Source organism: Thermobia domestica, chromosome 5 (genome assembly GCF_964235325.1).
Source record: "Thermobia domestica chromosome 5, izTheDome1.hap1.1, whole genome shotgun sequence".
NCBI classification, from domain to species: domain Eukaryota; kingdom Metazoa; phylum Arthropoda; class Insecta; order Zygentoma; family Lepismatidae; genus Thermobia; species Thermobia domestica.
In genome coordinates this window covers 218,981,160-218,995,271 of record NC_137458.1, presented here as the reverse complement: position 1 = coordinate 218,995,271, position 14,112 = coordinate 218,981,160, and the positions used below count along the sequence as shown (strand labels likewise).

Sequence of the window (14,112 nt, the reverse complement as noted above, 5' to 3'; positions counted from 1 at the left end):
GTCACTACTATTAAAATTGCTGGATAATATGAACTCCTCAGGCGAACATAATGATATATCACATTTTTATAACTTTCGAGTAAACTGAAAAGAAAGAATACGATTCCAATGAAATCAATGCAATAATACTTACCAAACAAATTTTTCTCGCCTTCTCCAGGCATTTCCGAAACATCATTACCTATATACTCTTCTGTGGTTCAATGACAACATTCCACCTAATAAATCAATTTCACTGGAAGTAAAAATTAGCATTATATTCGTTCGCACACCTCATACAATTAGCTCAATCCGTTTGCTAAATTGTAAAGGATACTCAGTTTTCAAGGGATTTGCAGTCATTCAGAAACACCCATTTGAGAACATAATTTGATTAAACATTAGAAAACTTTAAAAATACACTAAACCCCGAAGTTTAAATATGAGGAATTCTACATTACTAATCAAAAATTTCTGTACGATCAAGTTGGAAATTTATTAAATGCTTGGTTAAAGATGTAATATAACGTCATACTTTTTTGTAATAAAGAAAAATATTTAGTATCTACAAATAAGAAATATCACATACGAAGGTCTCTCAGGACTACTGTTCGTTTGAGATTCAAGCAAACACATCTCATTGCTTTGTCTGTATTTTGGAAAGCTATACATCTATTCTAGAATAGTTCGTACAAAATTTTGCTGGGTTATTTGTTTGATATTTTCCAAAATGTTTTTGGTATTTACATTTCAAGAGAGAAAAATATTGATTTCTTCTGTTGTGATTAGTTTATTTGGTATTATGAAGTAATTGAGAAGGTATGAAATGATTACTGTTTTTACACTCGTGGCTAACTAGTTAGAGGATGGGCAAACGCCCTAACATATAGGCCTTCCTTATAGGGATGCACGCGAGACGAGAGTGAAAATTTTATGCGAGACGCGAGACAAGTCTAAACCATGCGAGACGAGACGCTAGACGAGACTCGGTTAAGTCTCGCACGAGAAGTCTCGCGAGACTTCTCGCAGTCTCGCAACATTTAGACGCCTAATAATTACATTTAATTGTATATTTAGTGATTTTACATTTATTGAGTTTTCTAAGTTGAGCGTTAATGCCTCCAGGAACAAAAAAGTGATTTGGGCAATAGACATTTTATGAGATTTATTATTATTCAAGGTTGATTTTCAGAATTAAAGCCTTCTTTAGTTTCTAAAAAAGAAAAGCTTTGTAAATTGGAAATTGTTTACTGCATCGATTTAGGACTTTATTTTGTGACACAAACATATACACGCGGGGGCGCACGAATACATGAACTTCTGTTTTTGGTCTGACAAGCGAATAAGACTCCCTATTGCTGCGAAATGTGATATTTCTGATGTTTCTGTCTTTTTCACATTACTACTAGCGATTAATCTAGGGGGATGACTGGGAAATCCCCTCTCGTCAAAGTTTATCCCCGGCCCGGCTCGCAGAAGTAACATATTTTTACATGGAATAAGTATTTTCTTTCTATACATTTATCAAAAACATCCCCCTCTAGTTCGGAAGTTTAATTCAAACACTAGTTTGGTAGGATGGCCCTATAGGTTTGGTGGGAGATGGTAGGAATGGCCCTATATCTGGTGGTGATGTCACGGTGAATGACCTAGAAGAATCTCCCTCGCGAGACAATGGCTGTACCGTAAACCCACCCGCTCTGAGCCTCTCTCTCCAGCTGCAGGGGGTGGTTGGTAAACATCCACAAGCTATGCACATTTGTCACCTCAATGCACAGTCTCTTTTGAAAAAAATAGACGAATTCAAAGCTACTTTTAACTCCTTAAACATGCATGCCATCTTAATATCGGAAAGCTGGATGAAACCATCATTGAGTAACACTTTGATCGAACTCCCAAATTATCAACTTTTGAGAGTCGATCGCACGGGGAAGGGGGCGGGAGGAGTATGTGCGTATCTACGAAACGACCTAAAAGTGAAAGTGGTGAGTCAATCGCCTAATATTTATACATGCGAGAGTGAATTCCTTATATTAGAAGTGAATTTAAACCACCAGAAGGTGCTTTTAGCAGTGGTGTATAGACCACCTAAAGCAAAATTTGACAACTTTCTAAACGAGATATCTAAATACATTCCTGTATACCAACATATCATGGTTTTTGGGGATACGAATTATGACTTACTTTCGATGAAAGATGAGTGTAAAAAGTACAAAGAATCCCTTCTCTCACTCAACCTTTCACTGTGTGCGTTGAAGGCAACGCACCATACAATCAATAGTGAAAGCCTCCTAGATCATATTATAACTGCAGACCCCTCTAGAATTGTCAGTCATGGGCAATTTCCTGCCCCCGGCTTTTCACGTCATGATTTAATATACGCTAGCTATTCACTAAAAGTTCCTAAATATAGACCTAAAATCTCCACTTTTAGAAATTTAAAACACATAATTGATGAAGCATTAGAAAGGGACGCAGCGCAAATACCCTGGAATGACATTCTAATTAAACCTTCCACTGAAGGCAAGCTAGAATTATTCAATAGCTTTATTCACACTCTCCTCAATAAACATGCACCTAAAGAAACCAAAAGATTTAAAAAACCTGCTAACCCATGGATCACACCAGACATTTTGCAGCTCATGAAAGAACGGGACTTGGCATATCAGAAATTTAAATGGTCCAGGGAAATTAATCCTAGTGATTCTGCCAATACTTTTGAAGAATATAGAATCCTCAGAAATAAATGTACACAAAAAGTTCGAACTGCTAAAGTTAGATTTGCGGCTGATCTATGCACTCAAAGTAATAACCCCAAATATCTTTGGAATAAGTTGCGCATGTTCGGTATAGGAACCCGTCAGACTGACGTACAATCTATACACATTCCGCTTAACGAACTAAACGATCACTTTGCTCAGGTCCCTACTATAGACGATGTTACAAAAGAATCTACTATGAAAAACATACGCGAAAACCCAAGCATCCACGAAAAATTTAAATTTAGAACGGTTTCTGTCCTAGAAATAGAGGTAGCTCTGAAAAAAATTACATCCAATTCAATAGGGGCGGATGACATCCCACTACAATTCCTTAAGAAGATCAGGAGATATATTCTGTTCCCTTTAATGGACATATGTAATTCCTCTCTACTTTCGGGTTGTTTTCCTAGCCAGTGGAAATTTTCTCTCATTCATCCCCTCAAGAAAATAGCACAACCACTAACGGCGAACGATTATAGACCAATAAACGTGACGCCGTGTATTTCGAAAGTTTTGGAGCATATTGTATTAAATCAAATGTCTGATTTTATAACTTCCCATGATCTCTTATGTCCATATCAATCTGGCTTTAAAAAAGGACACTCCACACATACGGCTCTTATAAAAATTACAGATGACATTAGAGAAAGCATAGATAAGAAACAACTCACAATACTGTTACTTTTAGATTTCACTAAAGCATTCCAGTCGGTCGATCACGAAATTCTTCTAACAAAACTTAAGTCACTCTTTCATTTCACAGATACGTCGGTTAAATGGTTTCGTTCGTACATTCAGAATAGATATCAGCGTGTTTCTGTTCTGGACAATCAAAGTTCATGGACAACTGTGCACTGTGGAGTTAGTCAAGGAACGGTCTTAGCACCGATTCTGTTCTCTATGTACATAAATGACTTGTCTCAACAAATTCGCCACCTTAAATATCACTTATATGCAGACGATGTTCAAGTATATACTTCCACAGATCTTGGAGATATAAATGACACTATCTCACTCATAAATTTAGACCTGGAACGCATAAGTGCCTGGGCCCAATCTAATAATTTATATCTAAATCCCAATAAATCTAAATGTATCATAATAGGTTCGAGAAATATTCTCTCCAGACTGCAGAGCACCGCACTTCCTAAAATTACATTAAATGGCACACATATAGCTTTTGATGAAAAAGTGAAAAATCTGGGCCTCATATTTGATCAGAATCTTCTATGGGCGGATCATATAAATCATGTATGCAAAAAGGCGTTTGGTGCACTGCACTCTCTATACCGTTTGAAAAATACGTTGCCTTATCCAATTAAGGCATCTATAGTACAAAGCCTTGTACTATCACATGTTGATTATTGCATTGGAGCTTATGGCAACGTAAATAAAGAAGCGCTAAGAAAGTTACAGAGGGTTCAGAATGCATGCGTTCGGTATGTTTTTAATCTTAAACGTTCAGATCACTTGACGCCGTTTTTTAATGAATTGGGCTGGCTAGATATCCAAGCTCGCTACATATATCAATCAATGACAATTTTATTTAAAGTTTTGACATTTGGTATGCCTATATATCTTCACAATAAACTACAGTATGTTAGAGATAGCCACAATCGTGATACTCGCTCTAGCAGATCAACACGGTAGTCGATACCTCGTCATAATACGAATCAAATGGCTAATTCATTCACAATCTCTGGTATTAGAGAATGGAACAGACTTCCAGCAGATGTAAGGAATTCACCTTCAATTGCGACATTCAAAAGAAATTTGAAGCAATATCTGATAGCCTTAGCCAATGTATACCAATCTCGGGAATGATGTTTTTTTTTTTCATAAAGCTGAGCAGTAGCAACCAATTGTAAACAGAAACTTGAGGTATGTATCTATAATACTAGGCTAGTGGGGAGGTATGGGGGAGGGGGGAATGTAAGGTAGTATACTTTTAAGAATATATATATCGTTCTGTGTATGCTGTGTGTATAGTTTTCTTGTTTTTATGATAAATAGTATGAGGGTATGGGGGGAGGGGGTATGTAAGGGAGCAGATTCGTGTGTAGGGGTATATGTGTGTGTAGGTATATATGCATTAATGTAGTAATTGTATTTTTATGGATTTGATATCAATTGTAGTATGTATATCTTGTATACATTTGAGTTGGTTGAGTGTAAGAAAAGGCAAACATAGCCTTAACTCTGCCTTTAAATAAATAAATAAATAAATAAATAAATAAATAAAATAAATATATCTGTCAGTAATTCTATTTTCTAAATCTGGCAAAACTATATAGGTTGAAAGCGAAAGTTAATAAAATGCGATAACGCAACATTGATACAAGCGCGAACGAATCGAAGGAATTGGGTCGTATTGTGTTGTGAGGAGTTCTTTTGTTGTCTAGAAGCGCTTTTGGTGGTATAAAAACATTTTTATAATGGAAAATCACCCTTCAAGGAAACGACCAAAACGTGTAAATGTTGATAGTGGCGACGATATTTTAGAAGAGCCAAATATTGCTGGAGACCTCTAAGCTGGAAAACAATGTTGGATCCAGCAACAATTTATGCTGGTTTTGCTGTAAATTATGCTATTGATTTGACAAAAATTAATGGTCCAGCAATCAAATTCCAGCACAACTTTTCTTTTAATTTGAAGCGGAGGGGACATAAGTTCGGATACCATGTTGAACTCTAGGTTCCGTCTCCTTAGGATGTTATGAACATTCATTCTATTTAAAGCAATGGCAAACCACCATGGATTCACCTTGCCAAGGAATTTTAGGTCAAATACCTCCCTTCGCGCAGAATATCACATCATCATTCATTAACAGGCATAGAACAACACATTGCAAAATTTTGACCCAGAATATATGCGAGACTGCGAGACTATGCGAGAAAGTCTCGCGCGAGACGCGAGATGAGACTCAAAATTTTATGCGAGACGAGACGAGACTTTTCCATTTCTCGTCTCGTCTCGCGTGCATCCCTACTTCCTTACCACATTTATAGCTAATTCTCTTTGGATAATTCTCATAATAGTGGGACAGTACATAAACTATTTCGGTCCTCACCATGAATTTTATATATTAAACTCCTCTAAATGTAGGTAATGGATGAAGTTTATCAAAATCTAGAAACTCACTGTTTGAACTACCAGACTTTAGACTATGTCAAATATCTGCTAGTTATACCTACTGCTTGAAAGAGCCTCCCTAGCAAGTAGAGGCTTACCAACATAATCAGTGCTGGAATCCTAGCTTTATATTGTAATCTCACCTATCCTTTGAAGTACAGCGAGTCCTAGTTAACGAATTGTATGGTATGATCTCATCTCGAAAGAGTCCAACCCAACCGAAGAACTCTGGGCTTAAGTAGGGAGGATAGGTTCTTGGCCTTACCTCTTTACTGGTCTTTCAGAATTGTGTCCAGAGGTTCAGTGGAAGTGTTGAACCTCCACCTCCAGAAGCCAAACAAACTTATTACTCGGTCATTTGGAAGGTATTCCATAGGCTTCCCTCCCTCGGAAAGAACTGCAAGTCTCAATGCCATGCTTACCTCATTTTACGAAAGAGTTACACTGTATCTTACTGAAACTAATATTTGACGTACAGTCTGCAGCAAAAAATCTGCAACATGAACACAAGTTTATTCTGAAGCTACGCCTAACAGCGCAGAGAATCAACATACGTCTAACATGGAACATACGTAAAGTGTTGCACGCCGATTTCAACGAAATTTTGCAGGTAGATACTAGACACAAAATAAAGTGATCAGTTTTTGTTTGTTTGTTTGTTTCGGCGGAAAAGCGGTTTGAACGGGCCTAGGCCCCTCCCGAAGTATTTTCAAAAAAGCTCGAAATCTGCAAAAGAACATAAGCAATTTGCAGAAAAAGGCAGTACATATACCAGATAGAAAATTAAGGAATACTTTTTTTTTGTATGAGAAAACGGTTGCAGGGGGAACAATGGCTCGCATTTAAATATCTCAAAAAATAATGACAAAGGCCAAAATCGAAAAAGGGCACAAGCGATTCCGAGGAAACTATGCATGCAGATACTAGACCTAAAAGTAAGAAATACGTATTTTTTTCATTTCTGCGGAAAAACGGTTTGAAAGGGCCTAAGCCCCTCCAGGAAAAATTTCAAAAAAGGTCGCAGTCTCCAAAAGGACAGGAATAATTTGCAGAAAAGCATATGTACATACTAGATATACAAGTAAAATATACGTATTTGCTATTTCCTGAGGAAAAACTATTGCAAGAAGAGGCACATCCCCACCAAATTCATCCAAATACTGTGGAAAGGTCACAATCCATAAATCATCACAAATAATTCGGATGAAAGTATAAATGCATATGTTAGACGTGCAATGTAGAAATACATATTGCAAGTACTATTCACCGCTTTATAACACAGGCCAGCAGTTTCTTAAGTACAATATCTTACGCAACAAATGTGTCACAATAATGACATTCCACAAAAATGCTGTAAACAAAGTAATCTCTTACACCAACCACAACAAATCACAGCAACGTGTTCAGAAATGTCACATGTCGGGATGTGATTCGTGGCAAAATAGAACTCTGCTGGGGTCTTAAATTGTGCAGGCTTGTCTGTTGTGTAGCCAATGTAATACCACGCGTATTGGATGACATATTTGTATCTTGGAGAGGAGAATTGATTATGTGTCAGAGATTGTAGTTTGATTATGTTATCCCGTAGATGCAAATTAATATCAGACTGTTGCAAGATAACAATGTCCGAAAAGCGGCGCACAAATGTCTTCCACAAGCGAAAAAAGTACACATCTAGTGGTTGTAGCTTCCAAGTTAAGCCTTGAGGTATTGTAAGTAGCACAGTATTTTTCTCTTCCTGTTCAATGGAGCGTAGGGTATTTTCACAATGTCCGCTTCAAACGTCCAATAGAAAAACTGTTTGATGCTGTGTTGTAGGAAAATACACGTGCTCTAGCCAATGACGGTAAAGTTCCTTTGTGACTTTTCCTGATTTTGAGGCAGCAAGATATACGTTACATGGGCGAAACACAGTGTTGTGCACGCGTGGACCGAACTCACCAGTTGGCTCCTTCAGAATAATGAGTAATGGTGCAATCAAAGCACCATCGGCAGAGATGGCCGGTTGTATTGTATAACTGTGTGTTGTCATACTTACGGATTGAACAACTGTTTTCACTTTCTTCATTCCCTGAGCAGCCAAGGTTCGACCGCCATGCATTTCTAGTTGGAAACCACTTTGATCGGAGTTGTACACATTAGCTGGGCCGAATTGGATAATATGGTGTTTTACATTGTCAATAAACGCAATTATGGTTCTCAATATGTCCTCTTTAGTTTCAGACGTATGTGTCGTACCTATAAATTTCACCTTTCGCGATACGATTTTGTATGTTGTTTTAAATTCCCACAGCCAGGTATTTGATGCTTTAAATGATGGAAGGTGAAATCTGTTGCTGGCCTACAGAGCCCATCGTCCTAGATCAACATCGTGTACTGGAAAGTGTGCCTCACGAGCGTCTTGGAATTGCCGAAGAACGTATTGAGACACCTGCGATATCTTATCCTTCCGTGTTCCTCTACCAATGACTTGCTTTTCCCAGCGTTCTAGCTGCTACCTTCAGGTTACCTTTCTAAATTTTGCTTGTACGGATCGAAGGGATAGTACCACTTCTCCAGTAGACAGCCTTTTGTTTGTATGGAAAGGTGATGTCTGCTTGACCATGTACGGTTGTGCCGCCATCGCACTCGTCATCCACAGGAGAATATTGCGCGATATCCTCTTCCCTGTCGTCCTTCGCAAATGCTAATGTTAATATTTCTTCTGTGTCCAACGTAACCATATCGTCCATCCAGTATTCCAGCAAGCATTGCAACATGCATGTTGTATACCATTCCTGTGCTGTTATTAATGACTGGTCGATGTATCGCTTCAAAAACAACAAACAGTAAATGCAGAATGTTAGCGGGATTCATGGTGGATTTCTCTTCTTTAACACGCTGATGGAATAACGAATTTATATCATACACATATGAGTGTCTGACGCAATGTACTTAACTTCTTGATTATATATTGTGTACACATGGTAGATATTGATATCTCATTTTGCATGTGTGGCTCATTATCTTGAAGTGTTCTTTTGTGGCATTCATGTATCATTATCACAAGTAAACAAGTTGTTGCGCAAGCCAAGGGCCAGATAAGTATAATTGCAAATCACCTTGTCAATTCGGTCACACAGAGTTACTATCGCTCGAACTTATCATATGCAGCGATGAGCATGACCACCTCGTAGGCTTGCTACTGCAAGATAACATTATACATATTTCATATTACAGTTTGACATCTTCTACTGCCCAATTATATGCACTCAACCCTTGAAACGGTTCTTCAGAATACACATATCTCGCATTGTTTGTTCAGTAAATGACACTTTAACAGCTTCCAGTCTGTTAGACGTAAGATATTCGTATGTCGTTTCGGAAGTTGTTTCTTTTACGTGTAGTTTCTCCATGAGTGGGACATGTACATTGGCTCGTAATAGAAAGACATACACAGAAATATATGTTGGGTATGTGAAATATATACTGAAAATTTCTGCAAATTGTTTGTGAGGTTTTGGAGATTTAGAGCTTTTATGAAAATATTTCGGAAGAGGCTTAATCCCCTTCAAAGAGTTTTTCCGCACAAAAGAAAAATACATATTTCTTAGTTCTAAGTCTAGTATCTGCATGCATGGTTTCCACGGAATCACTTGTACCCTTTTGTCGAATTTGGCCTTTGTCATTATTTTTGGAGATATTTAAATGTGGGCCGTTGTTCATCCTGCAACCATTTTCTCACACAAAAGAAAAAACCCATATTTCTGAATTTTCTACCTGGTATGTTTATACGCCTATTTCTGAAAATTGCCCATGTTCTTTTGGAGATTTCGAGCTCTTTTGAAAATACTTCGGGAGGGGCTTAGGCCCCTTCAAACCGTTTCTCCGCAGAAACGAAAAAAATACATATGTCTTACTTTTAAGTCTAGTATCTGCATGCGTAGTTTGCTCGGAATCGCTTGTACCCTTTTGTCGAATTTGGCCTTTGTTATTATTTTGGAGATATTTAAATGGGGGCCGTTTCTCCCACTGCAATTGTTTTTTTCACGCAAAACATATAAACCCTATTCCTTAATTTTCTATCTAGTATATGCATACGCCTTTTTCTGCAAATTGTTCGTGTTCTTTTGGAAATTACGAGCCTTTTTGAAAATACTTCGGGAAGGGCTTAGGCCCCTTCAAACCGTTTTTCCGCGGAACTGAAAAATACGGGTCACTTTATTTTGTGTCTAGTATCTATCTGCAAACTTTCGTTGAAATCAGCGTGCAATACTTTACGCATGTTCCTTATAAGTGGTACGAATCACGCCAGGAGAAACCTCGGCATCCTTCTCTGCACACTTATTTTGGAGCAAAAGATTTCATCGTTTCACAACAAACTTATATGCTCATGTTGCAGGATTTTTTCTGCGGACTGTACATCATCCACACCACATAGATATTGCAATTTGCACTAATTGCACTTCACCCGTAGAGGCGGCAATAATAAAAATTCACAACCATCAACAGTATCGTGGTGCAGTATCATGTACCGTCCCAGGTTTAGTAGCCTATGTAGCCTGTAATAGTTGAGCTTGCATTGAACGGCCCTTAAAACTGTCATACATGCCCTGAGCCTCTATACCTACTTAGAAGGCTAGTGATCACGTATGCTGATACCTTACTTCCCCTGATAGGTTATGTATGGCCATTGGCCTGTAGACTCATGCTCTTTGAAGTAGAACCAAATACAAAAAGCAATGTTTTAATTCTTTCAAGCTCTGCGATTATCAAATCAGACATGAAGCGTTTGACTTCTGGTCAGCGTATATTGTTTTGACCACCTATTTAATTTGTTTATGTGCCGCTTCAATATATCTATTCAACTTCCTATTCAAATCCTAGTCCAAATTTAAATTATTCTTAAGAGAAAGCACATATTTTAGTAATTAGTTTAGCGAAAGAAACACGAAGGATGTGAATTTCATGGATTTCTGTTTTGTTTCAGATACCCAATAAGTGACCTTGATGTTGTTCTTGGAGCTCATAACTTAGACTTTGTAAAGAACGCTACAGTAATGCAATTAGAATCCATCTACATTCATGAATATTTCTTGAGAGCAGAAATTCATGATTATCATGATATAGCTCTTGTTCGAGTTAAAGGCTGGATACCATTTACAGACACAATTTTGCCAATATGTTTACCTCATCCAGGTAATAGTTAATGTAAAAAGTAGTTTTCATTTACGTGGATATTTTTTAAATACAATTATTCATTGAATAACATAGTAGATGGCTAGGATTTGAAGTACTGTATATGAAGTAAATGTTATACTAAATAGTTCATTACAACATCTGCAATGGAATCATTAGAGAACACGATTAATGTAATGAATAATTTTATACATAGTGCTTACTTCGACATAACTTTTGCTAATGTACTTACATCGTTCACTTATCGAAAGCTGTACTTGTCTTTTGCTGCTACTAAGAAGCCAGTTGAGAAGGGTTCATATACATAAACAGATATTGATCTCATCTAAGTGCCAGATAAAAGTAAATGTTAAAATTTGTACCAGCTAAAAATACGAAGAATCTACCCGTTTAATTAAGACGTAGAAGTGGTGAAACATTAATTATTTCTTTATCTATTAATACAATGTTTTGGTTCCAGTTGAAATGTCAGTTTACACTGGAAAAGAAAACAATCGACATTAGAATTTGGTCATGTTCGATACGTTACTCTTATAACTTTAATAGGACAGACGTAATTTTTTTTCTTAGATACGACATTTCTGCCACTGTCAGAGCTCGTATGTTTCTTTCTGTGAAGTGATTATAAGACCAATTTCCTTGTAATATATGGTGGATCAAATAAAAAGAATTTTGGGTTATCAAAAGCTAAAATCAAATACGAAAACCAATTTCTTTCGCGATTTTGAAAAACTAACTTTTTGTAGATAAGTTCCTATACGTCGAATTGTCAAGTGATGTAACTTCACTATAATAGAGGGGCTTCTACGGCAATCTACGTAATGTAATATAACTGTAAGATCGAAGTCGTTTGAATGAAGAAGTGTTAGCATAAGTGTTACCTCAATATTTCCAGTGATGGAAAATGAAAACGCGAACTCCGTGACATAGTTGTATTTCATACCACGTATACCTTAATCATCTGTGTGTAAAACAATTAAGTTAAATCTCGTTTAATGTTCCAATTGCTTTTCTCAATGAAGGACATGTTTTCTAACAATTGTGCTTAAAAAAACGTTCAATATTTCACTTTCTCAACAATAATGTCTACTGTTAGTGTTAATATTTAATTGCTACCTATTTTCGTACAGTGATATTTTATTATATAGTAAATTCAAGATTATTCGTGGAACTCTGAGGCGCTGTGGTAGGAGTCACACTTTCAATACTGACTTAATAAACAGTCGTTTATTTATTTATTAGTTTGTTTACGTTCAAGAAAAATCTGTCCACGTTTTTCATTAGGTTTCATGTTAAAACTCATGTTCTGTACTTGTAAATGCATTTTTAACAAACTTTTATCAGAAAAGAAGCAAAGAGCAAAAGATAAGAAAGGAAAGTAAGAGAACAAGAATAATTATTCTATGGATAATCGATAGTTTACTTAATTCTTATATATATTTAGTTATACAAACGTATCTATATTTATTTGCGAACTTTAAATTTTATGTACTATCTACTAAGGTTCGGACCCATCAGGAAAAACAGGAACAATTGCTGGATGGGGACGAATGTCTGAAGAAGGTGATCCCTCTTTAATTCTTTTGAAAGCTGAAGTACAAACAATGTCCAGGGAGACTTGTCTCAATAATTCCGGGTACATGTCTCGACAGCTAGGAGTTGACAGTTTCTGTGCTGCCAGAACGGGGATAGATTCATGTTCAGTAAGTATCATAAGAATATTATCATTCTACAAGAATATTATCATTTCTATACTATCTACAAGAATATATCACTCTAAGAATATTATCTAATTCTACAAGAATATTATCATTTAACAAAAGAAAGCTGTGCCAAGGTGCCAGTGCAACTTCTCATGTGATTTTCGATAAAATTAGAATAAACAGATGGTTTAAGATGTAATATTTTCCTATACGGTAAGAATGCTATTTATCAACATAAAACGAATAGTGAGGAATACCATTATCAAGATTTTTATTATGACACTAGCAAGATTACAGTACGGAATACAATGAATCCCCAATCATAATTAACTTGTACACTTGAATATTGTCCGAATACATACATACATACATACACACACACACACACACACACACACATATATATATATATATATATATATATATATATATGTGTGTGTGTGTGTGTGTGTGTGTGTGTGTGTAATATTGAACAGAATAAAATTAAATTCTTGTTGCCATACTTTCGTATGTAAGTTTTGAGAAATAACGAATTTTGTGGCTCTAATAAATTCTGCTGAAACAGATTTTATAACTTTATGTACTGTACATGTAATCTTAAATAGAACATATATTACCTAGTGTAGCCATAAATACTGTTGCAAAGTACCAGAGACTACAACATGGTCCACAGTGAAAAGAATTAAAGAGTATGGCGTTGGAATTTGCGGTAACACATTATGAGTGTCTATCAATTTCTAGGACTCAAGAAGCTGAGAAAGCAGTGGGGCTGTACATACGAAGAAAATTCCGTACTGAATCAGGCAATGATAGCCTATGATTTGAATATTCCTATCGAGGCATATCCATGACACTCGGTAATGGTCATGTTCTTCTTGCTTATCGATGGTCAGTTGAATATTTTCTTGTCTGAGGCCGCAAAGGTAACATGAACATCAACGCCTGCTTCAGTCTACGACAACAAAGGGCACAGAGGAAGTTCTTATTATCAAAGGGAGCTTCAATTGTTAAATAATATGGTGTATGCGTCATCATCTCGGGAAATCGGACACAAAATTCCGAAAATCTAGAGAAGCCATCGTCCTGTGTCAGTTACAATGGGGGAGGAAGAGATTTTTATGCTGGCACAACACATTTCATTGTGTGAGAAAGGCGTGAAAAACGATTGTCCAGTTTACCAAAACACTATGATGGAGAATGTAATGAAATACTTGACAACCATTCTATTCAGAACGCCCTACTAGACATTCCAGAAAGATTCCGCTCTTGCCCGAAAGGCGAAATCAGTGGAGCACAATGTGCCTCAGTACCGTACATATTCACAGATAAATGAGTTCCTAACCCTGATCTTAATCCA

General features: G+C 36.7%; 1 protein-coding gene across 1 annotated transcript in view; it reads left to right on the top strand.

Moving 5' to 3' along the window:
• LOC145684769 (trypsin iota-like) overlaps positions 1-14,112 on the top strand; it is an 86,307-nt gene that overhangs the window by 63,594 nt on the left and 8,601 nt on the right. The window contains exons 4-5 of the mRNA XM_081757141.1: positions 10,844-11,052; positions 12,556-12,755. Of these exons, the coding sequence (XP_081613267.1) occupies positions 10,844-11,052; positions 12,556-12,755 (409 nt within the window). The remainder of the gene's footprint in view (positions 1-10,843; positions 11,053-12,555; positions 12,756-14,112) is intronic.